This window comes from Urtica dioica, chromosome 8 (assembly GCF_054948205.1).
Source record: "Urtica dioica subsp. dioica isolate 48M chromosome 8, U.dioica_male_clone48M_v1_H2, whole genome shotgun sequence".
Taxonomy (NCBI): domain Eukaryota; kingdom Viridiplantae; phylum Streptophyta; class Magnoliopsida; order Rosales; family Urticaceae; genus Urtica; species Urtica dioica.
In genome coordinates this window covers 7,426,730-7,454,604 of record NC_142763.1, presented here as the reverse complement: position 1 = coordinate 7,454,604, position 27,875 = coordinate 7,426,730, and the positions used below count along the sequence as shown (strand labels likewise).

Sequence of the window (27,875 nt, the reverse complement as noted above, 5' to 3'; positions counted from 1 at the left end):
TATTTGAAGACTAAATTTTTTTAAAATATTTTGTTGTAATACTTGATACATTGTATATAATATTTAAAAAAAAAAAAAACGACAGCAGCAAAAACGACAGTAAAAACGACAAACGATGAAAATCAGCGAAAAACGACAAAACCGAAAAACGACGACGAAACGACATATTACCCTTTCGACGGCCGTTGACTCGCCGGAAACGAATTTTCGGACGAAATTCTTGGAAATTCGTCTGCTTTTAAATCCTTGGTTCTAGGTACATAAATTTAATAAAAATTCAAAAGTGTCGATACAAATTAAATTTTTCATGAATAATTTAAATATAAATATGCAATCAATTTATAACGATTATTTTGTCTAATATTTTTTTTAAAAGAAATACGATTTAAGGAAAGAAATATCTATTCCTTTACACCATAAAAAATGAGTTTAGTTTTATTTTGTTGGATGTATCGAGTTCGTTGTGTATATTTTTAAGAGTTGAAATCTAGAATAAAGTCAATATAGCGGCTCATAATTTTATAATTTACTTTTTTTTTATAAAAATAAACTCATTTGTTTTGAATATATCTCGATGAAGTCTATGATTAACTTTGAGTTACATGATTAAAAATGAATTTTATTTTTCAAAACAAAACAATTTATTTAAAAAAAATAATCATATAAAACTAATTATTTAACAAAATAACAATTGTTTTAAGTTTACATCAAAATAATCAAAATTCTTATCCATTTAGCAATTTTTTTATACAGTTATACTACATATAAATTGCATACATCAATATGTAAATCTATTCACATCTAATATTTGCCTTTTTTATTTTATTTTTTTTATTTGGACTATCTCTAATTTTTAGATAAACCTAACTAGCTAATAATATACCAATAAAAAAAATCAAAATGAATGATTTTTTTGTAGGGCTGTACAAAACCGAACCGAAAATCGGATAAAACCGATATCCAAACCGAACCGAAACCGAAATTTGGAGCCACGTCAGCTAACCGAAATTCAGATTCGGATAACCGATCCGGTTTACAAAACTGGACCGGATATCGGATTTGATTTTGGGAAAATCTGGATATCGGTTATTTAACCGATTTTTTTTAATTAAAAATAAATATATATTAAAAAAAACTTCTCATATATCAACTCCTACTGCTACTACAACTTGATTTGATTATGTGATTTATAAATGTATAATTTATATTCCATTAATAGGACGGTTAATTTTATCGTATTGTCTTACTATGTATTCGGTTCAAAATATTATTATATATCATATCATGTATTGTTACTTTGAAGAAGGAAGTAATATTTTGATATATGGTTCAAAAGACTTTTTGGTGTTGTTTGTTTCCATTCCATTGGATATATGGTTGTAATTGTAAATACAAACTGAATGTTAAATGTTGAGAGTTGAGTGGGTGCCAACCTAGTTGGGATGTGCTCAACCTCTCATATATCATTCCTTTCTTGATCAATATCAATGAAGTATTATTTTTATTCCATTTTTACATTCATGTTTTTACTACCTGATTATTTATCATTTTAAATTTTAATTTTTTTGTTTGCATCAACAGATAATCATATACAATTAATATGCCAAAACGTAGTTTTGTTTCTTTAGATAGAAATAAACTGGTATAGTTCACAATGAAAGAAGAGTCCAAATAACAGTAAAAAAAATAGAAAGAAAAAAAAATGGAAGCATGCTAAAACGTGAACATGCATACACTATTTCCGATTTTATTTTGCAAGTATGGAAAAATGATCAAGACAGCGTTTCTTAGTCCTCAACTATACGTACGTGCTTCCATGCTAATAATAAAAAATAAAATAAAGAGATAAAATATCCCTCTTCCCCCTTTCAACTCATAAACACCCAAGTGAAATGTGGTTCCTAAGGAGACAAATAACTAATAATAGTGGCAAAAATATTAAATGTTTAGACAAAACACTACTTATATGCTAATTTTTTTTGCAAAAATACCACATGTTACTTGTGAAATCCCAAATTTTAAGCTTTATTCAAAAGCTACAATTTTGGTGTTCGAGTGACGTTAGTATTTATATATATATATATATATAGTAGTGAATGATTTTAGTTATGTGGTAGTTTTGATGTTTTAGTTTTTATGTGTGTTTCTGAATTTTAATATACTCTTTAAAATACAAATTATGAATATATATATATATATATATATATTGTATATAAATTATATATTATAACTAAGTTATGTATGTTATAGATATAGTATATGATTACATATATTAATTAATTTTTTTGTACGTATATATATATCATTATATATATATGATTATATAATATAGTGTATTATATTATATAAGGTAATATTATATTATAATTGGTAGTCACGTAGGATTTGTGCATACGTTTATATATATATATATATATATATATATATATATTATAAAAGTAATAATAGTAACTAAAGTCAGTTATATATAGTTACTGTATATATACTTATATATATAGAGCGTGTATGTACTATGTATTAAAGTTAGTTATACATAGTTACTTATATTTTTTATATCAGCGTGTGTTTTCAAATAATAATAATAATAATTATTATAATAATAATAATTAATTTATTAAGAATAAAAGTAGGATTAGAGTTTGGGCTTTTAGGGTTTAATTAAGTCATATTTAAACATCGCATCATCTTCTTTTAACGCTTCTTCTCTGCTCTCCATCCATCATCCTTCTCTTGGTTTGAAAATTCGTAGGTCTAATTAGGTATGTTTTCTTTCTCTCTGGTTCAGATTCTTTGAAAACGATTTCTTAAAACGTTTGTCCTGGTGTCAAAACGAATGTTTTTGCGTTGATTCTTTTTGCAAAAGTTAGATTTATGTTTCTTCTATCTAAATCTTTAATCGAAAAATATGTTTATAAAATACAGAATATTTTCTGATTATATTCAAATCAGTGCACAGACCTGAGACCTAATCCCGATTTTCAGACTTTAAACGCTTACTTTGGATTCAAAAAATTTGGTTTTACGTTGATTCTTTTTGGAAAAGTTAGGTTTAAATGTCTTCTATCTAAAACTTTAATCGAAAAATATTTTTATGAAATACAGAATATTTTCTGATTATTTTGAAAACGGTGCGCAGACAGTTTTTGACAAAAATTTTAAAGTTAGATTTTAGCACTTCTTTTATTTTTAATAAATAGATAGAAAAAGATTTTGGCCGTGGTGCCTTTACAAAATGTGATCAAAATTATGTTTTGTACGTAATGGAATTTTTACAGAAGTTTTCTCAGAGTTTTAATTTTTTCACCGAAACCCTAATAGCCAAGGGTATTTTGGTAATTTCACTTTGAAAGCCGTTTTTGAAAATTTCCAGAACCTGAGTTGTCATTAGAACTTCTTACACAGTAGCTTAATAATTTATTTCCATCGATTAGGTTCCGAGTCGCGTAGATTTTCCGACCCGTCTAGTTTTCCCGAGCCGTCCTCGACCAACGATCGTAATTTCCGAAACGAAGGTGAGAATAATCTCACTGCAACACGGATTAGTTCAAAAATATATTAAGTGTTATATGATCTGAATGAGTTTATTACTTTTTTTTATATTGTTATTGTTTGATTGTTTGACATACGTGTGTTATGGTATGATATGTTATGTATGCGGAGTTTATGATGTGATATGGTATAGTAGGTTATGTAATGATTTGATATAATATGGTATGGTATGATAAATTATGAACGATATGTTATGATATGCTGAGTTTATGATATGATATGGTATGGTATGCTATGTGATGATATGATATGGTACGATATGTTATTTGATGATATGTTATAAATTAGAATACCTATATCATGTTCTTTTTTCTAGTCATGTTATCATGTTTATTCTATGTCATACGTCATTCGTGCATGTAACGAAGAAAAAAAAAGTGAAAAGATAAAGATAAGCAAGGGAGTCGTACCGCCTCGAGCTACGGAGGTCTTAAGGAGAATTTCTCGAGCCGACTTACGGGCCCAAATGGGGAAATTTCTCGGGCCGAGGCCCTAATAAGTTTATAAGAAGCGAAGTGTGGGACCTTGCAACCCCATATCTTCGTTTCTAATGTGTGCACTGAAATAGGTACGACTACCCTAGGGGCACCCCGAATTAAAAGTTGATAGAATCAAGAAAAGATAGATCAAGTCACCGTTTAGTATTAAAATACTAATAACCGGTTCATGCATTGCATTACTCTTTTTATTTTGTGAGCTTTATATTATTCTCGCTGAGCGTAAGCTCATCTCTTCGAAAAAAAATATACGTCTGTGTTGTAGGTAAACATCTTACAAGGAACTGAGCAGGACGGACTAGCGGCGTCGATAAGCGGAATTTCTTTAATAATTGAACAAGTAAATAAATGCATCGGTAATTATTATTTTTAAATAGAATATTCAAAGGATGAGCATGTTTGGATAAATTCTATACGATGCTTGTAACATAATTAAATAACATCGGAAAATCCAAACGGTTAATAAATATTATTAAATGAATGGGCATACTATGATAAATAAGTTATAGCATCAACCAACTATAGGAGTTAGTGCTGATTGAGCCATTAGTAAGCTTTGGATTTGGGAAGCACTATCGTGGGACAAAAATATGGGCTTGTTATTTAGATGGGAAAAAGTAGTTGTAAATCGTTTGACCAGAAAAAAAAAAGAAAAAAAAAAGAGAACTCTTATATTTAACAACCATGCATGGTATACCTCTTTTTACCACCCACCGGTGGTCTTGTACTTTGGGAGCGGAATTTGGTTGGACTCGATAAACTTAATATCTTCGATGAGGAGCTCACATTGCACCTTAACCTCATCGGCAGTTTTTCCGCTAACGGCTCTTGCAACCTTGACCCAACGGTCAGGGGTTTCCTTGTCGAACAAGGGAAGAGCACGCTCGAAGGCCTTGTTTTGCTTGTCGGTCCATGACGGCATTGTGTTGGAAGCCATTTGTGCTTTGAGCTTGATATAGAGATGGGAAGATATATATATATATATATATATATATATATATATATATATATATATATATATATAAGAACGAGAATAGTGTAATTGAAAAAGGAGCTTCAAAGAGGATATTAGAACTTTGTCTAAGTGTGAGTGATGGTTTGAATGAAAAATAAAAGAATGCAAGGCTTGCTTTTTATAAGGGGAAAAGAGTGAGGGGTGAGGTGGGATGTGGCTAGTTGTGTTCGTTGTTAAATTTTTATGACATTTGAAAAATAAAATGGCTGCAAAATTGCTCAAATTTACTCTAATCGATATTTATACTCATTTTTTTCATGGACAAAAATATCTCATGTTACAAATTTAGTTACGTATTAATACTTTCGCCGTTAAAATTTATGTTTGAACTTAACGGTGCAAGTAGTTACAGCGTTACTAAATAGTAACATGTGGTATTTTTGCAAAAAAAAAAAAAAAAGAGTATATAAGTAGTGTTTTGTCTAAACATTTAATATTTTTGCCACTATTATTAGTTATTTGTCTCCTTAGGAACCACATTTCACTTGGGTGTTTATGAGTTGAAAGGGGGAAGTGGGATATTTTATCTCTTTATTTTATTTTTTATTATTAGCATGGAAGCACGTACGTATAGTTAAGGACTAAGAAACGATGTCTTGATCATTTTTCCATACTTGCAAAATAAAATCGGAAATAGTATAAGCATGTTCACGTTTTAGCATGCTTCCATTTTTTTTCTTTCTATTTTTTTTACTGTTATTTGGACTCTTCTTTCATTGTGAACTATACCAGTTTATTTCTATCTAAAGAAACAAAACTACGTTTTGGCATATTAATTGTATATGGTTATCTGTTGATGCAAACAAAAAAATTAAAATTTAAAATGATAAATAATCAGGTAGTAAAAACATGAATGTAAAAATGGAATAAAAATAATACTTCATTGATATTGATCAAGAAATGAATGATATATGAGAGGTTGAGCACATCCCAACTAGGTTGGCACCCACTCAACTCTCAACATTTAACATTCAGTTTGTATTTACAATTACAACCATATATCCAATGGAATGGAAACAAACAACACCAAAAAATCTTTTGAACCGTATATCAAAATATTACTTCCTTCTTCAAATTAACAATACATGATATGATAATATAATAATATTTTGAACGAAATACATAATAAGACAATACGATAAAATTAACCGTCCTATTAATGGAATATAAATTATACCTTTATAAATCATATAATCAAATCAAGTTGTAGTAGCAGTAGGAGTTGATATATGAGAAGTTTTTTTTAATATGTATTTATTTCTAATTAAAAAATAACCAATATCCAGATTTTCCCAAAATCAAATCCGATATCCGGTCCAATTTTGTAAACCGGATCGGTTATCCGAATCCGAATTTCGGTTAGCTGACGTGACTCCAAATATCGGTTTCGGTTCGGTTTGGATATCGGTTTTATCCGATTTTCGGTTCGATTTTGTACAGCCCTATAAAAAATCATTCATTTTGATTTTTTTTTTATTGGTATATTATTAGCTAGTTAGGTTTATCTAAAAATTAGAGATAGTCCAAATAAAAAAAATAAAATAAAAAAGGCAAATATTAGATGTGAATAGATTTACATATTGAGATATGCAATTTATCTGTAGTATAGTTGTATAAAAAAATTGCTAAATAGATAAGAATTTTGATTATTTTGATGTAAACTTGAAACAATTGTTATTTTGTTAAATAATTAGTTTTATATGATTATTTTTTTTTAAATAAATTGTTTTATTTTGAAAAATATAATTCATTTTTAATCATGTAACTCAAAGTTAATCATAGACTTCATCGAGATATATTCAAACCAAATGAGTTTATTTTTATTAAAAAAAAGTAAATTATAAAATTATGAGCCGCTATATTGACTTTATTCTAGGTTTCAACTCTTAAAAATATACACAACGAACTCGATACATCCAACAAAATAAAACTAAACTCATTTTTTTATGGTGTTAAAGGAATAGATATTTCTTTTCTTAAATCGTATTTCTTTTAAAAAAAAATATTAGACAAAATAATCGTTATAAATTGATTGCATATTTATATTTAAATTATTCATAAAAAATTTAATTTGTATCGAAACTTTTGAATTTTTATCAAATTTATGTACCTAGAATAAAGGATTTAAAAGCCGACGAATTTCCAAGAATTTCGTCCGGAAATTCGTTTCCGGCGAGTCAACGGCCGTCGAAAGGGTAATATGTCGTTTCGTCGTCGTTTTTCGGTTTTTGTCGTTTTTCGCCGATTTTCGTCGTTTGTCGTTTTTGCTGCTGTCGATTTTTTTTTAAGTATTATATACGATGTATCAAGTATTACAACAAAATATTATTACATATTTTAGTCTTCAAATATTTTGTCAAGATTCTATTTCATTTGAAAATATTACATACAAAATATTATATAAAAAATATTACATACGAAATAGCTCAAATTTATAAAATATTATACATTAATAGCACAAATTTATAAAATATTTGTGACGACCCGACTTTTCGGACCGTCTTACTTATCTTACTTTTTAAACTTTAGAAAATTATTTAGAAAACTTGGAAGAATTTTTTTTTTTTTTTTAAAACATCGAATAAAGGCGAACCAAAATTTTAAAGCTCTTAAAAAGAAACAAAACATTAAGAAAAGGTAAGATTGCATTTAAAACAACTTAATTAGAAAAAATACTTAACCAAAACTGAAACCAATTTTAAACTAACATAGCGGCAATAATACTACAACATAATCCGTATTCTAAATCTCAACCAAATTAGAAAACTCTTTGAAACTTCATAACTTTGAAATAATTGAAAATAAAAACTTTTTAAAAAAATTATTTCTAAGAGACTTGTAGCGGAAGACGTATTTCTTAATAACGAAAACAAAACTTTAAACTTTATTTCTTAATAACATGTAGCGGAAGACTTATTTCGTGAATGAAAACCATGACCAAACCCTCTCGCTATCGACGTCGCTAGTCCGACCTGCTCAATTCCTTGTAAGATGTTTACCTACAACACAGACGTATATTTTTTTTCGAAGAGATGAGCTTACGCTCAGCGAGAATAATATAAAGCTGACAAAATAAAAAGAGTAATGCAATGCATGAACCGGTTATTAGTATTTTAAAACTAAACGGTGAGGTGATCTTTCTATTCATGATTATATCAACTTTTAATTCGGGGTGCCCCTAGGGTAGTCGTACCAATTTCAGTGTACACTTTAGATACGAAGAGATGGGGGTTATAAAGTCCCACACTTCGCTCTATCTTTTAAACTTATTAGGGCCTCGGCCCGAGAAATTTCTCCATTAGAGCCTCGGCCCGGGAAACTTCTTCTTAATAACTCTCGAGGCGATACGACTCCATTGCTTATCTTTATCTTTTCACTTTTAAAATAACATTACATACTGATATGACATGTACATAAAAACTTTCAAACATATGCTCATACAATACATGACTAAAAAAAATATAAACCATGTACATTCTCAAAAATCTACTTTAACTTAACGCTTCATAGTTGACCAAACATAAATCTAACTACTACAATCAATCACACAATCAAAAAGAAAAACATACTCCAACATATAAAGTTTTAAACAAACTATAACATGAATTATAAATCATCATATTTATTTTTGAACTAATCTGTGTTGTAGTGAGATTTGTCTCACCTGGATATCGAAGGTTACGATCGTAGATCGTCGAAGGAAAATGACGCTCAAAACGACTCGGAACCTAATTGGGATAAAAAGCTACCGGGGATCAGCTAAGGAAAGGATTCAAGACATACTGTAGGTTCTGGAAATTTTCAGAAACGACATTCAACGTGAAATTACGAAAATACCCTTGGCTATTAGGGTTTCGATGAAAAATTTAAACTCTGAGAAAACTTTTGTAAAAATTCCAGTACGTATAACACATAATTTGGATCACTTTTTGTAAAGGCATCACGGCCAAAATATTTTTTTAACTATTTATTAAAAATAAAAGAAGTGCTAAAATCTAACTTTAAAATTATTGTAAAAAACTGTCTGCGTACTGTTTTGAAAATAATCAGAAAATATTATATATTTGATAAAAATATTTTTCGATTAAAGGGTTAGATAGAAGACATTTAAACCTAATTTTTCTAAAAAGAATCAACGCAAAACCAAATTTGTTGAATCCACAGTAAGCGTTTAAAGTCTGAAAATCGGGAATAGGTCTCAGGTCTGTGCACTGATTTGAAAAAGAAACATAAACCTAACTTTTCCAAAAAGAATCAACGCAAAAACATTTTTTTTAAACCAGGGCAAGCGTTTTAAGAAACCGTTTTCAAATAATCCGAACCAGAGAGAAAAAAAAAAAAGCATACCTAATAGGAGCTACGAATTTTCAAACCAAGAGAGGGATGGGGGAGGGAGAGCAAAGAAGAAGCGTTAAAAGAAGATGAGGGGATGTTTAAATATGACTTAATTAAACCCTAAAAGCCCAAACCCTAAAAGCCCAAACCCTAATCCTACTTATTTTCTTAAAAAAATAATAATAATAATTATTATTACTTTTATTATTATATCAAAAAATTGGCCAAATAAGCCTTACAAACAGTGACAATTGCGTTTTAGCCAACATTTGGTTAATTTTTTGTAAATAGCCATTGCGCCTACGTGGAAGGATATTAACTGTTTTTTTGTTACTAATTTGCCCTTATTTAATCGTCGTGACTTATTATTTATTAGGCAGTTTTTTAAATTTTAAAAATAAACTTAATAGGAAAGTGGTTATTTTGGACGTGTGTGTTTCTAATATATTTAAGTCGCATTAATAATTTAGACGGTTTTAAAAATTTGGTATAAACTGAATTGGATAGTAGTTATTATATTCCCGAAATATTTGGATCTTGTTTGAGAAAATTGTGCGATTAGTTATTGAGATTTAGTTTCCATAATCTGGCGGTTTTATATTTGTGGCCGAGTAGAATATACACAATATCTGCAAATTTGTACTCATTTATTGATGATCTCAAATGGCCGCCTATTCCAATTCAAATATTAGAATACTCTGATGATTTTCGAACTGGTTTTTTCAGAATTTTTTCCAGTTTTATTTACATATTTACAGAATTTTTTCCAGTTTTATTTACACGACTGTAAATATGGTTTACATTTACAATGAATATACTGTAAATATGCTTTGTATTTACACGAAGATTCTGTAAATCAGTTTTGTAATACACGAATATATTGTAAATATGCTTTGTATTTCACGCATATACTGTAAATCATTTTTGTTTTTACACGAATATACTGAAAATCATCTTTGCTTTTACAATGCTTTAAGCTGAGCATACTGTAAATAACTGTTAATCAACATCACGCTGAATGTACTGTAAATAACTGTTAATCAACATATACTGTAAATAACTGTTAATGAACATCGTATTAACAATTATTTTTGAAAAAAATAGCCAGAGCCAAAATCTCAACAAATTCACAATAACTCTGTTAATCTCATACACCCAAAACCACCATCATTTTCGATGAAGAAGAAGAAGAAGAAGAAGAAGAAGAGAAAAAAAAAAGATCATGATAATCCATTAATTCCTTCAATCCCAATTCTTCATCTCTCTCGTCGAGCATGATCACGGCGGAGAACAACATGGCCGACATCTTCAGAGTGGACAAATGAATATTTTCCTCATTTACACGAATTGTTTCTTCTTCTGTCATCTTCTTTCTTCTTGTTGCCTCCCCGGAGAAGAAAGAAGATGACAGAAGAAGAAAAGATTCGTGGTGGGCTTGGTGGCGATGGTTCATCTCTGAGATTCTGTGGTGCGTTGTTTTGAAGGATTTTGTGGTGTTGGTCTTTTAATTTCGATTGTTAATTGATGGTTCCTTGATTTGTGCTAGTAATTATTGACCGTATATTTGGTTTAAATTTTTTTTATTTTTCGTGTGTATATGGGCGGAAATTATGTGGGGACATTTTGGTATTTTATTAGACTGAAAATAGATAGCTGTGGCTATTTACAGAAAATTAACAAAACGTTGGCCAAATCCAAAATCTCTATAGCCGCGTGGCTTATATAGCTATATAACCGTTATTATATATATACGTATATATAAATCCTAACCACACGTGACTACTATGTATATTATATAATACCTTATATAATATAATATACTATAATACATATATATATATATATATATATATATAATCATACTATACATGATAATTATATATATACATATACGTACAAAAAAAAATAATTAATATATATAATCATATACTATATATATAACGTATATAGTTATAATATATAATTTATATACAATACATATATATCCATAATTTGTATTTTAAAGAGTATATTAAAATTCAAAAACACACCAAAACACACATAAAAACTAAAGCATCAAAACTACCGCATAACTAAAATCATTCACTACTACTTTATAAAAAAAACAATATATATATATATATATATATATATATAAATATACTAGCGTCACTCGAACACCAAAATTTTAGCTTTTTAATAAAGCTTAAAATTTGGGATTTCACAATATTATATATATACAATTTTCTATTAAAAATATTATATACATAATGTATTTTATTTATATATGTTTAAAAAATGAAAAATATATGTATGTATTACATGTATATATTTTAAATATATTTTGCCACATTTTTTCCGTTCGGTTTTTCATCGGGTTGTCGTTTTTCCATGAAAAACGGCATTTCAAAACTGCAAATCGAATACCTTTTTCCACATTTTTTCCGTTTGATTTTCCATCGACTTGTCGATTTTCCGTAAATCACGAAACTCGGAACGGTAACGAAAATGAAATTTTTTCCTTGCCTAGAACTACTCATTTTTCAATGAACTATTATTCATTTTAACAAAGGTCGGATCTCGCTATCTAAAAATGTGGTTTTTTGGGTCACTCAGCCAACTACTTTTTTTTTATTTTTTTATTTTATGTCAGTGATTTAAAAAGTATTTTATGTTCAGTGTTCAGACAAACAGTCAAAACAACATAGGCGGAGTTAACAATGCAAGAAACCGTTTCTTTCAGGCTTCAGACCAACTCCACCCGAACGTCATTCCCATTGAATGGCGTCAGGGTGGAGTCCAACCATACCCTATATCCCACGCCAAAATGGCGTGGGTGTTTAATTGATTTTAGTGTTGCGTCAAATATGGCGTAACACTATTCACTACACTAAATTTTTTTTAGCCCTTGTAAAGTTTATAATTTATATATTTGCACTTATTTATAAAATTATATAATATTTATCCTTAAATTATTCATATTTTATATTTTATATTTATTTTCAAATACAACATTGACATTTAGAGTTTGAGAAAAACTAAAATGACATTAATAAATATTAAGTTTAGTTTACGTTAATTTGTATTTTGAATTATTTTATGGAGTAATAATTTATTATTAAATAATAAATAAGTAGTATAATTGGAATATATGAAATAAATATAAGAGTATGGAAATAAAAAGAGAAAGTTGAATATAAAATTAATATTTCAAGGAGTATACATAAGAGTTTTTGTTTTTTTTTTTTTTGGGGATTTGGTATAGATGAGTTAAAAATGGTGTAATCGGGTGGATGGAGTTGGTCTCAGACTTCGTACTCTCCGAAGCAAATCTCCTAACGAAACTCGCTCTGATCTTTCTTCTCTGCGTGTGTTTCCAAAGCTACGATCTCATCTCTATAGCCATGGAAATCTCGCTCGGATCTCGAACCGCCACAATTTCTTGCGTCTTCGGTTTTTCTTCCTCCGATACTCGGTCCTTCGAGCGCCGGAGATCTCTGATATCGCCGCCGAAGGCTGTGGCTCCCCGCGCAAAGTGCTCTCTCCAGCCACGCCCGGAGGCGAAACGTTTCGCGGTGGACGTTGGAGAGAGGAAAAAAACGGCATCGATCGAGGAGCCGAAGGTGGCTACGAGGTCGATGAGTGGGATTTACGATGATATAGAGAAGCTTGTTTCGGGGAAGAGATACGGAGAAGCACTCGAGCTTTTCAGGGTTTTGGAGATCGCTGGCTGTAATGGAATCCGGACCAGTACTCTCGATTCGCTGGTATATGCTTGCATCAGATTGAACTCCGTTAGAGAAGTGAAAAATCTCTCTCAATTCGTTTCCAGGACTGGCCTTGAATTGGATTTGCACATGAGGAAGAGGTTTCTTTATATGCACGTGAGGTGCGGGATGATGATCGACGCACGCAAACTGTTTGACGAATTGCCCATGATGATCGCGGGCCTCGTGGATTCGAGGCACTTCGCCGAGGCGATCAGTCTGTTCCTCGTGATCCACGAGAAATTCTCCGAGATCGGAGCCCACACATTCACCCCCGTGATCCGAGCCTGCTCGGGCCTCGGCATCGTGACGATCGGACGGCAGATTCACTCCTGCGCGGTCAAGTCCAACGTGGTGGCCAACGCCTTCGTGGCCTGCGCTCTGATCGACATGTATAGCAAGTGCAACTCCATTAAAGAAGCTCGGCTCGTGTTCTCCGGGCTGGCAGAGAAGACAACGGTGGCTTGGACCTCGATCATCGCAGCGAACGCGCGCCACGAACACACCGAGGAAGCCCTGAGTTCGTACTACGAGATGAGAGACTCGGGCGTTAAAATCAACCATTTCACGTTCTCCATAGTCATCAAGATCTGCGCGAGACTCGCCTCGCTGGCGCACGCCAAGCAAGCCCACGCCGACCTCGTGAACCACGGCTACGGATTCGACCTCGTCGCCAACACCGCGCTCATCGACTTCTATGGAAAGTGGGGCAGCGCCGAGGACGCCCACAACGTGTTCGACAAAATGCCGCTCAAGGACGTGATCACGTGGAACGCGATGATCGCCGCGTACGGCAATTACGGGCTCGGGAGCGAGGCCATCGAGCTCTTCGAGAGGATGACGAGGGAGAACAACTGGAAGATCATTCCTGACGACGTCACGTTCCTCGCGGTCCTCTCGGCTTGTTCCTACTCGGGCCTCTCCGATCAAGGCTGGGCGATCTTCAAGTCGATGAGCAGAGACCACAAGGTCAAGCCTCGGGCGAAGCACTACGCGTGCATAATCGAGCTGCTCGGGAGAGAAGGCTGGTTGGAAGAAGCCCACGAGATGATACTGAAAGCCCCGTTCGAGCCCAAGATCAACATGTGGGAAGCGCTTCTCACCGCTTGCCGGGTCCACGGGGATTTGGAGCTCTGGAGAATCGCCGCCGAGAAGATCTACGGAATGGAGCCGGAATTGCTCAACGGCTATCTAGTCCTCTTGAACATATACAAGGCCACAGGAAAGGCAAAGGAAGCTTCTTCCGTGATTCGGACCCTGAAAAGGAAGGGTCTGAGGATTTTCCCGGCGTGCACTTGGATAGAGGTGAAGAAACAGGCTCACGTGTTTCGGTCTGGAGACAAGACCCATGCGGAAACCGAAACAATCTACCGGAAACTTGAGGAACTGACGGCCGAGATCACAGAGCTCGGGTACGTCCCCGAGCGAGGCTCTGTGCTCGACGAACGCGAAGAACGGTCGTCGCATCAGAGCGAGAAACTCGCGATCTCGTTCGGGATCATCAGTACTTCCGACGGGACGCCGCTGCAGATCACGCAGGGCCATCGGGTCAGCGGCGATTGCCACTCCGCGATCAAGTTGATCGCTTTGGTCGCCGGGAGAGAAATCGTTCTCAGGGACGCTAGTAGGTATCACCATTTCAAAGATTGTTCTTGTGGAGATTATTGGTAATTTCTTTCAACAATTATACTACACCTTGTTTCATTTTACTTCTATTCTTCAGTTAGTATCATAAAGATGGGAATTGCTCTTGTGGAGATTATTGGTGACTTTCTTGTCTTTCTTTTTCAAGTACACAACTTTAATGTTAAGATTGTCCATTTAATCATAGCTCAATAATAAATAAAAATTGGCCTACTCTTGTTATTCAGTTGTGAGTAATTTTTATTTATTCTTTTATTGAGAGGTGATTTGAGACTTGCATGTAATCATCCTCATCGGCTTCAACGTTGTTTACATCGTCTTTGCTGAGCACATTTCCTCTCTTTTCTTGCCTCTTTTTCCACTTTTCCACTCTGTCTTTCCATTCCTCATTGGACTCGTTGCCATAACCTTCTCTCTCTCCATCAAATTCCTTACCAGCAACTACACATTCCAATCACAGCAACTTAATTAATTGAATGTCTATATATATATTTCTGATATCGATTAGGAAATCCAATTACCACTTCCTCCAACAGAGAAAGCGTGAACATTGGGCTGTCATTGCTGATTACTGTTATTATTGTTATGGTTGTCTCCACCGTCCCGTAAAATAAATAATTATTTATAATTGCCCTGAAAATGTCTTCAAATAGATCTTCCGGAAAATAATTTTTTTTTTACCGAGTCGTTGGCAAGAGGATTCTGATCTGAGTGATCAAGCTGAAGATGATTCTTAACTGGAAACTCGTCGTCAAAATCTTCTCCATCGAATTCGTCTTCATCATCCTCAGCGATCCTGGGACAACCTGAACAGGATAATAATAACTTAGGCCACAAGTTTTCATGAAACTTTCTCAGCGCATAGATACGGAAATGTACGTAGTATCGCACGGACGAATTCTCGGACGACATCGAAAGGGTGTACGGAATCCTCCAAAGATTCCACACCAGGGTCCCCAAATTGGAGCTCGCTTTAGACCAGTCCGGCGTTCTCATGAGACGGGGATTGACGGAGCGTGTGCTGAGACGCTGCGGAGACGCCGGAAATCTGGCGTACCGGTTCTACGCGTGGGCTTCGAAGCACCCCGATTTCAGGCCGAGCACGAGGGTCTACAAATCCATGGTCAGATGCTTGGGAAAGATGCGACAGTTCGGCGCCGTGTGGGCTCTGCTGGAGCAAATGAGGGCCGAGAATCCGCAGATGATAACCCCCGAGATCTTCGTCGTCCTGATGAGGAGGTTCGCCTCGGCAAGGATGGTGAAGAACGCAGTCCAAGTGCTCGACGAAATGCCCAAGTACGGCTGCGAGGCCGACGGGCACGCCTTCGGCTGCCTTCTGGACGCCCTGTGCAAGAACGGGAGCGTGAGAGAAGCCGCGTCGCTTTTCGAGGAGATTCGCGAGAAGTTCGAGCCCGATCTCAAGCACTTCACGTCGCTGTTGTACGGTTGGTGCCGGGAAGGGAAGCTCACGGAGGCGAAGCTCGTGCTGAGGAAGTTGACCGAAGCCGGCCTCGAGCCCGACGTCGCGGTCTACAACACCCTGATAAGTGGGTACGCCGCTGCGGAGAAGATGACCGACGCGTACGTCCTCATGGAGGAGATGAGGGAGAAAGGGAAAAAAGAATGATCGCCGAACGCCACGTCGTACACGATCCTCGTCCAGTCGCTCTGCAAGCGAGGGAAGATCGAAGAGGCGGCGAGGGTGTTCTCCAACATGGAGCGGAGCGGCTGCGAGCTCGACGTGGTGGCTTACACCGCGCTCATCAGTGGCTTCTGCAAGTGCGGGAAGGTCGAGAAGGCCTACGGAACCCTTCACGAGATGACCCGGAAAGGGTTTCGCCCGAACGAGACGACGTATCTCCACATCATGCTGGCCCACGAGCGGAAAGAGCAGCTCGAGGAGTGTCTCGAGCTAATGGAGGAGATGAGGAGGAACTCCTAAAACTCATGTTTAGCTAATCTTTGGTAAATTTTAAGTAAACAGTCACGAGATTTTATAACAAAACCAAAAAAGACATTAATAGTTGTAAATATTCGTTAATAATTGTAAATAATCATCAGACTTCAAGGGCATAAGTGGAATGCTAATAACGTCCAAACAATGCCACATCACCATAATGATTATTTACTTAAATTTAAAAAAAGTTGACTAAACAAATTTCCAAATTTTAATGGGTTAGTTACTCAAGTAATTGTTAATATTAACCGGTTATTTCATGATTGATCGGGGTTAACCAACCATCAAGAAAAATAAATATCGAAATTAACGGTTAATTGGTTGACCATTAAAAAAAAAGCACGGCATTCTGAATGGTTAGTAGTTTAACGGTTTTAGATTCAAGCGGTTAACCATTTTGCCCACCTTTATGAACAGGCTGGCGAAGGAAGGGAGGGTCGAGAGATGGCAAAGGACGTGTGGGAGACGATAGTGAAAGGGGGAGGGGAAGTGAACGTGGCGGCGTGGACGAGGCGTGCGCGTACTGCGTTCAGATGACCGAGGCCGGGGAGATGCCCGAGCCCGACACGTTTGCGAAGCTCATGCTCGGCCTTAAGAGCCTCTACAACAGGGTCGTCGCCGCCGAGCTCACCGAGAAGGTCCGGAAAATGGCCGCGGAGAGAGGGGTCACTTTCAAGATGTACAAGAGGCGCGGCGTCACCGCATTGAAAGAGATGGAAAAGGAGACTGAGAAGCGTCAGATCCGGAACGAGGCTCGCAAGGCCCGTGTCAACCGCCGCCATCGTGGCAGGCCTTCGTCTCGCCGGTAGTTGACTTTGACTTTGACTTTTTTCCGGAGACCGTGTTGGTTGGGTCAGAAAGGAGTTTATTGGAGCTGCATTGTTTATGGTGAGCTTTTTTTTTTCTGTTTGATAAAAGAAAAAGGAAAATAAAAAAATAATAGATTTATAATAATGTTTGTGATACGACCCATGGTAATCAATAATAATGTGTGATTACACGACTACTCTATCACCAAGAAAACTAAAAATATCTTGATGACTTGTTTTATACTAAAATATGATTTCAACGTATAAGAAACTAAATTAAATTACTAATTTACCCTCTCTGGTTTAACGGTTTGGTTGAGATTTTCTCCATTCGACTATTTGAGTTTCGAAATACTTGGAGCTCTACGTTTGTCATGGAACTCAAATCGACGTTCTCTTTGTCATGAAGTTTTGGTGTTTACTAGCGACTTAGCTAATCTCTCTCTTATAGACTATGTTTATCATTGAATTCCCATTTCTGCTTAACAGAGTTTGCTTTGGAGATTATAAAAGATATGTCTGCCGGGGATCAGGCCAAGGACTGGTGTATTTAAAATCTCCACTGAGAATGGAAGATAAGTTGGCTCAATGATTCGGCCTCAATGTTGTTTTTGTGAATCCTAGAACTGAGAAGATTAAATTCAAAGTTCAAAGGTCTGTGATCATCAACGCATGACTCCACAAATATGTAGTCAATGTTGGGATATGTAAATTATACCGACTATATGTATGGGCAACAGCAGATTAATAATTGAGAAATTGCCTAATTTGTCACTAATTTCATAACATTTTCCCATTTTTCACTAATATGCTAATTTTTCTCAAAATGCCACCATCTATGTCAACAATGTTGATATCTATGTTTGCTCTTCACTATTAGATGTCAACATTGTTGACATAAATATCAACATTGTTGACCTAGAGGTGGTATTTTGGGAAAAAATAGTTTTTTGGTGAAAAATGGGAAAATGTTATGAAATTGGTTGTAAATTAGGTAATTTCTCTTAATAATTAGGAGATGGAACTAGAATAGAAAACAAGAATGAGGAAATATTGCTATGATGCCATATTATAATAATGCGCAAAAGAGTGGTATGAATGAATGATTGCTAGTTTATCATTAATCAATCAATCAATTACATCAATGTGATATATTTGTGTGAGCTTGCTGAACTAATTGGCAGTGACGTGTGAGCTGCAAACTAATTTGGTTAACTAACCACCAACTAATGCATAATTACATCAAACATAATCTGTAATAGTACAATACTCCCTTCGAGGTGGTGAAATTGTCTTTAGGACTATCTTGGACAAACATATATTATATGGTAAATGATTTTCATCCCGGTCAGCGAACAGCTCCACTTGTCAATGGGCCACAACCAAATAAAGAATATATAAGAATATAAAATAAAATGAAAAGTGCATATGTGCTAAAAGACAATGCTAAAAACAAAATATCCAATGAGTTGTGTTTAATATGAGGATATCATGTATATTTCTACCATACTTAACTAATCTTATTTAACGGTGCAACTGAAGATCGTGGAGTGCGGTTGAGGAGCTGAGGAGAGGAAGTGCGGTTGGCCCGGGAGTTTTGAGATCGTGGAGTCACCCGCATAAGATCACAACTTTCATTTGAGGAATCTGAAGAGTAAGAAGGTTGTGGAAATGTTGGATAAGCTTGTTGAATTTATTAAACAGGAGGACAATTAAAATAAGCACGTGTAAAGTAAACATGTTTGCCGATATAATTTCGGGGTACATTTTAATATCTCAATCTCAATATATGTTCATCACTCAAATACAAAATCATTATAATAAAAATAAATCCATTAATAACGGGATATAAATTGCATTTTAAAGTGTAAAAAAACTGTATTTTAGAGTTTTATTAGGTTGGATATACTCTTAACAATTCTTCTCTATTTTAGTAGAATTTTATTAAATATATATACCATTTTATTTTACTAATTATAAAGTTACAAGAGGAAAAAAAAAAAAAAAACATGCCCTCAATATACAATATATCAAGCTTTTTCACCCAAAGTTAAGCAATCTTAATATCAATCCCACTATATGATCATCATCATTAAATAAATTAGAAAATCAAATAATTCAGCTCACGTTCTCTTAAAATACTAGCTAGTGTATTCAGAATCTCAGATATGAGCTGTAATAAATATATGAATAGCTACACTATTAATATAATCCTATGATTCCGTCTTGATAATTTATAAACTCGCATTCTTTACATAACTAAAAACCACACAAACTTCTCTTTTCCTTTCCTTCTTCACAACTCTTCCCCGGCCACAGCGGGAAATGGCATCTCCGCCGTCCAACGCCGCCGATGATGAGGTCCTCCACCGGTTCGCCTTCTTCACTGTCTACAAAGACGGCCACGTCATCCTCAACTGGCCGCCCAGCCCCACAGTCCCTCCATCCGACGCTCCCGTCAACGGTGTCCGATCCAAAGACGTCGTCGTCTCCAGCGATCCACGTGTCACCGCCAGAATTTTCCTCCCTGAAAACGCCGCAGCCGGAAAAAAGCTCCCGGTGCTGCTCTACGCCCACGGCGGCGGCTTCTGCATGGGATCCCCCTTCGCCGCCATGTCCCACGACTACGTCGCCGCCGTCTCCTCCGCTTCCGGCGCCGTCGCCGTCTCCGTCGACTACGGCCTCTTCCCGGCCCGGCCCATGCCCGCCTGCTTCGACGACTCCTGGGCCGCGCTGCAGTGGATCGCGACCCACTACGACGAGATGATTATGTACATGTGGCCCGAGAACTGTTGGGATGCAAACCAAAATCCCACATCGGAAGTGAATGCAAAGAATGCATTGGATATAAGAGACCCACCTAACTACACTAGTATGATGCCTTTTAGGAAGGAAACCCAAAAACAAATCCGTGCGGGCTTGGGCCCAAAGCGGACAATAGCATACTAAGGTGGGTGGCAGCCCAACACGGTGGAGGAACTCGGCCCTATCAAATGGTATCAGAGCCGATGGTTCAGGAGACTGAGAGTTTGGGTTGGGCTTGCGATGTGGAAGGAGAATCCCTCTGTGTGGTGACCTCGCGATGGTGTGCCTTGTGTCGAAAGTCTTCCTGACAATGATGCCGGTCAGGCGGCGGGTCCCGTTAGCGTCCAAACGGCGGTACAAGATGATTTCGCTTGAGGGAAGGACATGTGTATGTGGTCCTTGGTTTGAGGGAAGGATTGTTGGGATGCAAACCAAAGTCCCACATCGGAAGTGAATGCAAAGAATGCATTGGATATAAGAGACCCACATAACTACACTAGTATGAGGCCTTTTGGGAAGGAAACCCAAAAACAAATCCGTGCGGGCTTGGGCCCAAAGTGGACAATATCATACTAAGGTGGGTGGCAGCCCAACACGGTGGAGGAACTCGGCCCTATCAGGAACAAGGCCGACACGGGCAATCCTACGATGAGCCCGACCGCAGAGGATCTGGGTGGGATCGGGTGCGAGAAGGTTTTGGTGTTCGTGGCGGAGAAGGACGTTCTGGCGGGACCCGGGAAGCGCTACGTGGAGGAACTGAGGAAGAGCGATTGGCCCGGGAGCGTCGAGATCGTAGAGACTCTCGGAGAAGGTCATTGCTTTCATTTCGGTAATCCGAAGAGTGAGAAGGTTGTGGAATTGTTCGCTAAGCTTGTAGCTTTTATCAAACAGGACTAATAATTAATAAGGAACTCTATAACAGAATGTTATTTTAAATTAAATAATAATTTAATTTCAGGAACTCTATAAATGAGGTAGGTGTGAGAATGAAAGAAAATTTAAGGTGGAGGGTATATTTGGTTTTTCACAAGTGGCCAAATTGTATTTTTGGCCAAAATTATACTTTGGTGGATTTTTGGAAAAAAGTTATTGATATGGTGGTACTTTGAGCAATTTCTCATTTTTTTTAATTATTGATTTAATTTAAGTGGAATTGAAGAAATTAACTTGAATTATAAACAAAGCTCCAAACAATTTAAAACATTGTTAAACCGTTTTTTGGATTTAACATTTGTTGACACTTGATGTACTTGGAATAGTCACGTGCCTAGTCTTTGATAGACCCAAAATCACTCTTTGAGATTCCAAATGGTTCAAGGAAGTTTAAGACAATGCCCAAAGCAGTCAGGAGCTTCAGATGAGTTTTTAAATTGTGTTTTGGGAGGAGAAATCACTTTTTTCAAGATTCCAAAGGGCTCGAGAAAAGTTAGGACAAGGTCCAACGTGTCCAAGAGCTTCAGAGGATCTTGAATCGTATCACGGGTCGACGAGATTTTTCTCTTACTAAGTGAAGAGCATGAAAATTGATTTTTCAAACTCTTGAACACTTTTAGAGGGAAGTCTAATTTGGCTTGATCAGCCTTGTTTTGTGAGAAAAATGTTTTTGAGACAATAAATATTTTTTCTTCCATTTTAGAGAGAATAGAACTAGATTATTTCTCTTTATTTTGGTTGAAAGAGATGAGAGAAAATTGGTTCTCTTTTTCATGTGGTGTTATTTTGATCTTAAGTGTTCTTGTGGGAGAAAATCAAGCGAGAGAAGTGAGAGAGAAATTTAGCATGAGTTTGCCTAGGTTTTTCTTTTCTTGAGAGAAATTGGTGAAGTGAATGTGGTATTTATCGTGTTTGGGTTGTGTTGGTGTGAGCATTTGAGCGGATGACATTATCAGACAAGAAGGCAAAACGTGGGCGGGCTCACCAACCCATTTGGGCGTGAAGCAACAAGGAGAGTGGGCGGCACTCTTCATGCATGTACGGGGAGCTGGTAGGCAGGTATAGCAGCTGGCATAGAGGCAAACGTGCTTTTTGTTTTGGTTGGACCCCATTTCCTTTGGGTTTTCCGAAATACGAGCCGACAAACATATTGATTGAATTTGGATTAATTAAAATATGTACTTATAAATTATAATTAAGAATTGTGAATTAATTAGATTAAAATAATGCTTAAATATTTAGTGTAATATTTACACCAAATAATTTTTTTTAGAGTTTTTATCGTTGAAGAGTTTTTACTCTATTTATAGAGTTTTGTGCAATGTATTGGAGATGCTCTTAGGTACAAATTGGTTGTTTCAGTTTGTGCCGTTCGATATGCTCGCGTTTATTATACTCTCAATTAATGAATCGAGATTTATATTCTGATATCCTGCTACTTTTAAAAGTCATTTTTATATAAATTATATTCTCAATTAATAAATTGAGATTTATTAATTATAAATATCCGCAATTACATATTGACACCCTTAAGCTCATAATCTCCCCACTCTGCAGGTGGAGCGAATCCAGTTGGCATCTAAAACATGGTGTTTTCGTCATCAGATTTAAGTTCTCTGACCAAAACAATGTGCAAGAGAATCATCGAGATAGGACTGTGGTGCTTTAGTGGCAACTTCCTCCTCCTCGAGCCTTGGCTTTCATCAGGTCGTTGAAAAGTAATAGTAACATATATATGGAAGTATTGTGTTGGCTCTAAAACAATTTGGGCTGCTTCCGTGTACTGTTATTGGATTGAATGTGTTTTTCTTTGTTATATCTCTAGGTTTGTAAAAGTTCCGGCTTAAATAATTCATGGCTTAGAGTCCCAACTCCCAAGGAAAACATATCGAGTTTTTTTTTTTTTTTTTTTTACAAATTTCAATTGAGAATTCAAAACTCCACAGTCCAATTTGTTGATCCTGAATAAAAGGCGGGACAAAGGAAAAAAAATAAGTGAAAATGACTACCATTCTAGCCAATGAACAGATCGAGAAATACAAACATTTATAAGAACTCAAATGCTTATAACAATTCAAAAGAGGGAAAATTAAACATGGGAGTGAAAGGTTGGTAGTTCAAAACTTCGTCTGACCTTATATCGAGCTTCTTATATATAAGTTAACGCGGATGGTAGGTTTTCACTTCTGTATCCTACATTATATCGATTTCTTCTCTCACTGAACCGGATTCAAAGCAAATATAATCACGCTTTTACTAATAACCAAAATAAAATAAAATAAAAACTTCTTTCAGTCACGCAACTCACAATAAGTTACATCCATTGACCTAATATGTTATATTATCTAGTCTTTATTTACTGCGTCTTGACTCCCACGTGTATCTCGTACAAATTCATGCATTTTTTGCTGTTTTTCATTGCCTATCATATTTCCCGATATGAGTATTTGCTTATTTTGGCTGTGTTTATATTTTCAGGAAAGAAATTGACATTCAACCCACATATTCAATGATGTGGTTGGATCATTCTTAAAATAAATATAAACAAAGCTGGCACTTATACTCTCTCTGTATCTCTCGCCTCTATATTAAGGATCCACGCACTCACACACACACACACACACAGTGCATATAATATATCGTATCACAGTCGGTCTCAGGGCCGGCCCAAGGCATACTGAAGCCTTAAGCGAAAATAAATAATCAGGCATTATTTTTTTTAATGTAAATAGTCCATAACCTCTTATCATTGTAATATTTTAGTCATCACTAATTCTTTTATTGATCACTAGGTTTATAATTTAATGAGGTCATAACATTTTGCTCCTTTTTATTATTATTTTTCTCTCTATATATATTTTTTTCATCATTTCGGTCAATAATTTATTAGTACCAATTCATTTTTTTTTGCATGGAAGATAATTATATGATATACTTTTTTTTTTTCTGGATTGGGTCACGTACTTTTTGTTATGAAGGTGGGCCATGTACTTGACTTTGACTGGATGAATGTTGGTATTTGTGAGAGGGTGTAAGAGAGGAGTCAATGACAAAAGAGAAAGAGCAAAATGATAATTAAATATAGGACTCCACAACTCAAAGGCGTATGTCTTATCAACATAATTAGAGAAATACATTTATTTGTGGGTTTATTATTTTTCAAAAAGGGCCCTTTTTTGGGCTTAATATTTTTCAAAAGGAGATGGGCCGTAAGCAGTGGCCTACTACTAGGGCCGGGCCTGCGTACTCTCCGAAGCAAATCTCCGAACGAAACTCGCTCTTATCTTTATTCTCTGCGTGTGTTTCCAAAGCTACGATCTCATCTCTATAGCCATGGAAATCTCGCTCGGATCTCGAACCGCCACAATTTCTTGCGTCTTCGGTTTTTCTTCCTCCGATACTCGGTCCTTCGAGCGCCGGAGATCTCTGATATCGCCGCCGAAGGCTGTGGCTCCCCGCGCAAAGTGCTCTCTCCAGCCACGCCCGGAGGCGAAACGTTTCGCGGTGGACGTTGGAGAGAGGAAAAAAACGGCATCGATCGAGGAGCCGAAGGTGGCTACGAGGTCGATGAGTGGGATTTGCGATGAGATAGAGAAGCTTGTTTCGGGGAAGAGATACGAAGAAGCACTCGAGCTTTTCGGGGTTTTGGAGATCGCTGGCTGTAATGGAATCCGGACCAGTACTCTCGATTCACTGGTATGGGCTTGCATCGGATTGAACTCCGTTAGAGGAGTGAAAAATCTCTCTGAATTCGTTTCCAGGACTGGCCTTGAATTGGATTTGCACATGAGGAAGAGGTTTCTTTATATGCACGTGAGGTGCGGGATGATGATCGACGCACGCAAACTGTTCGACGAATTGCCCGAGTGGGACTTGGTCTCATCCACCATGATGATCGCGGGCCTCGTGGATTCGAGGCACTTTGCCGAGGCGATCAGTCTGTTCCTCCGAGATCGGAGCCCACACATTCACCCCCGTGATCCGAGCCTGCTCGGGCCTCGGCATCGTGACGATCGGACGGCAGATTCACTCCTGCGCGGTCAAGTCCAACGTGGTGGCCAACGCCTTCGTGGCCTGCGCTCTGATCGACATGTATAGCAAGTGCAACTCCATTAAAGAAGCTCGGCTCGTGTTCTCCGGGCTGGCAGAGAAGACAACGGTGGCTTGGACCTCGATCATCGCAGCGAACGCGCGCCACGAACACACCGAGGAAGCCCTGAGTTCGTACTACGAGATGAGAGACTCGGGCGTTAAAATCAACCATTTCACGTTCTCCATAGTCATCAAGATCTGCGCGAGACTCGCCTCGCTGGCGCACGCCAAGCAAGCCCACGCCGACCTCGTGAACCACGGCTACGGATTCGACCTCGTCGCCAACACCGCGCTCATCGACTTCTATGGAAAGTGGGGCAGCGCCGAGGACGCCCACAACGTGTTCGACAAAATGCCGCTCAAGGACGTGATCACGTGGAACGCGATGATCGCCGCGTACGGCAATTACGGGCTCGGGAGCGAGGCCATCGAGCTCTTCGAGAGGATGACGAGGGAGAACAACTGGAAGATCATTCCTGACGACGTCACGTTCCTCGCGGTCCTCTCGGCTTGTTCCTACTCGGGCCTCTCCGATCAAGGCTGGGCGATCTTCAAGTCGATGAGCAGAGACCACAAGGTCAAGCCTCGGGCGAAGCACTACGCGTGCATAATCGAGCTGCTCGGGAGAGAAGGCTGGTTGGAAGAAGCCCACGAGATGATACTGAAAGCCCCGTTCGAGCCCAAGATCAACATGTGGGAAGCGCTTCTCACCGCTTGCCGGGTCCACGGGGATTTGGAGCTCGGGAGAATCGCCGCCGAGAAGATCTACTGAATGGAGCCGGAATTGCTCTACGGCTATCTAGTCCTCTCCTCTTGAACATATACAAGGCCACAGGAAAGGCAAAGGAAGCTTCTTCCGTGATTCGGACCCTGAAAAGGAAGGGTCTGAGGATTTTCCCGGCGTGCACTTGGATAGAGGTGAAGAAACAGGCTCACGTGTTTCGGTCTGGAGACAAGACCCATGCGGAAACCGAAAAAATCTACCGGAAACTCGAGGAACTGACGGCCGAGATCACAGAGCTCGGGTACGTCCCCGAGCGAGGCTCTGTGCTCGACGAACGCGAAGAACGGTCGTCGCATCAGAGCGAGAAACTCGCGATCTCGTTCGGCATCATCAGTACTTCCGACGGGACGCCGCTGCAGATCGCGCAGGGCCATCGGGTCAGCGGTGATTGCAACTCCGCGATCAAGTTGATCGCTTTGGTCGCCGGGAGAGAAATCGTTCTCAAGGACGCTAGTAGGTTTCACCATTTCTAAGATGGATATTGTTCTTGTGGAGATTATTGGTAATTTCTTTCAACAATTATACTACACCTTGTTTCATTTTACTTCTATTCTTCAGTTAGTATCATAAAGATGGGAATTGCTCTTGTGGAGATATTGGTGACTTTCTTGTCTTTCTTTTTCAAGTACACAACTTTAATGTTAAGATTGTCCATTTAATCATAGCTCAATAATAAATAAAAATTGGCCTACTCTTGTTATTCAGTTGTGAGTAATTTTTATTTATTCTTTTATTGAGAGGTGATTTGAGACTTGCATGTAATCATCCTCATCGGCTTCAACGTTGTTTACATCGTCTTTGCTGAGCACATTTCCTCTCTTTTCTTGCCTCGCTTTCCACTTTTCCACTCTGTCTTTCCATTCCTCATTGGACTCATTGCCATAACCTTCTCTCTCTCCATCAAATTCCTTACCAGCAACTACACATTCCAATCACAGCAACTTAATTAATTGAATGTCTATATATATATTTCTGATATCGATTAGGAAATCCAATTACCACTTCCTCCAACAGAGAAAGCGTGAACATTGGGCTGCCATTGCTGATTACTGTTATTATTGTTATGGTTGTCTCCACCGTCCCGTAAAATAAATAATTATTTATAATTGCCCTGAAAATGTCTTCAAATAGATCTTCCGGAAAATAATATTTTTTTTTACCGATTCGTTGGCAAGAGGATTCTGATCTGAGTGATCAAGCTGAAGATGATTCTTAACTGGAAACTCGTCGTCAACCAGCGCATAGATACGGAAATGTACGTAGTATCGCACACCTCTGTGGCGCTTATAACGAGTGTTGCACTGAGGACAACACTGGTTTCCGTCGCTGCGCTCGTAGTCGTAGCACGGCCGGCACACCGGAAACTTGCACACGTGGCACGCCGAGAACACCTCTCCGTTCTCGTTGCACCCGATCTCGTCCCCACACACACGGCAAGTGCTCTTCGACAATACGATAAAAATTAATTGTCCTACTAATAGACTAGTTTATAAATTTTACATTTGTTAAGAAGTCTCAATATGTCTTGGGTGATTTACTTTATCCTATACCTATACATTATAGAATAAATTTAAATCTTACTTATATTTATCTTCATCATATTTAAAAAGAATATGTCGAACTAACAGATAACTATTATATTGCTATGAGATAATGAAGTGAATAGTGTATTTGTAATTTCACCGTAACAATGATTTCATTAAGATATT

The 27,875-nt window shown here is 37.0% G+C and overlaps 1 protein-coding gene and 1 pseudogene across 1 annotated transcript; both read left to right on the top strand.

Annotated features, from left to right (window-relative positions):
* The first annotated feature begins 19,829 nt into the window (after positions 1–19,829).
* LOC149387740 (putative carboxylesterase 12) lies at positions 19,830–21,470 on the top strand. The gene is made up of 4 exons (XM_089622236.1): positions 19,830–20,375; positions 20,441–20,502; positions 20,607–20,745; positions 20,946–21,470. Exons 1-4 carry the CDS (start codon positions 19,878–19,880, stop codon positions 21,252–21,254), a joined length of 1,008 nt encoding a protein of 335 aa, XP_089478362.1. The 5' UTR covers positions 19,830–19,877; the 3' UTR covers positions 21,255–21,470.
* Positions 21,471–24,527: 3,057 nt separating this feature from the next.
* On the top strand, positions 24,528–26,753 carry LOC149387739 (pentatricopeptide repeat-containing protein At5g50390, chloroplastic pseudogene; annotated as a pseudogene).
* Positions 26,754–27,875: the final 1,122 nt, after the last annotated feature.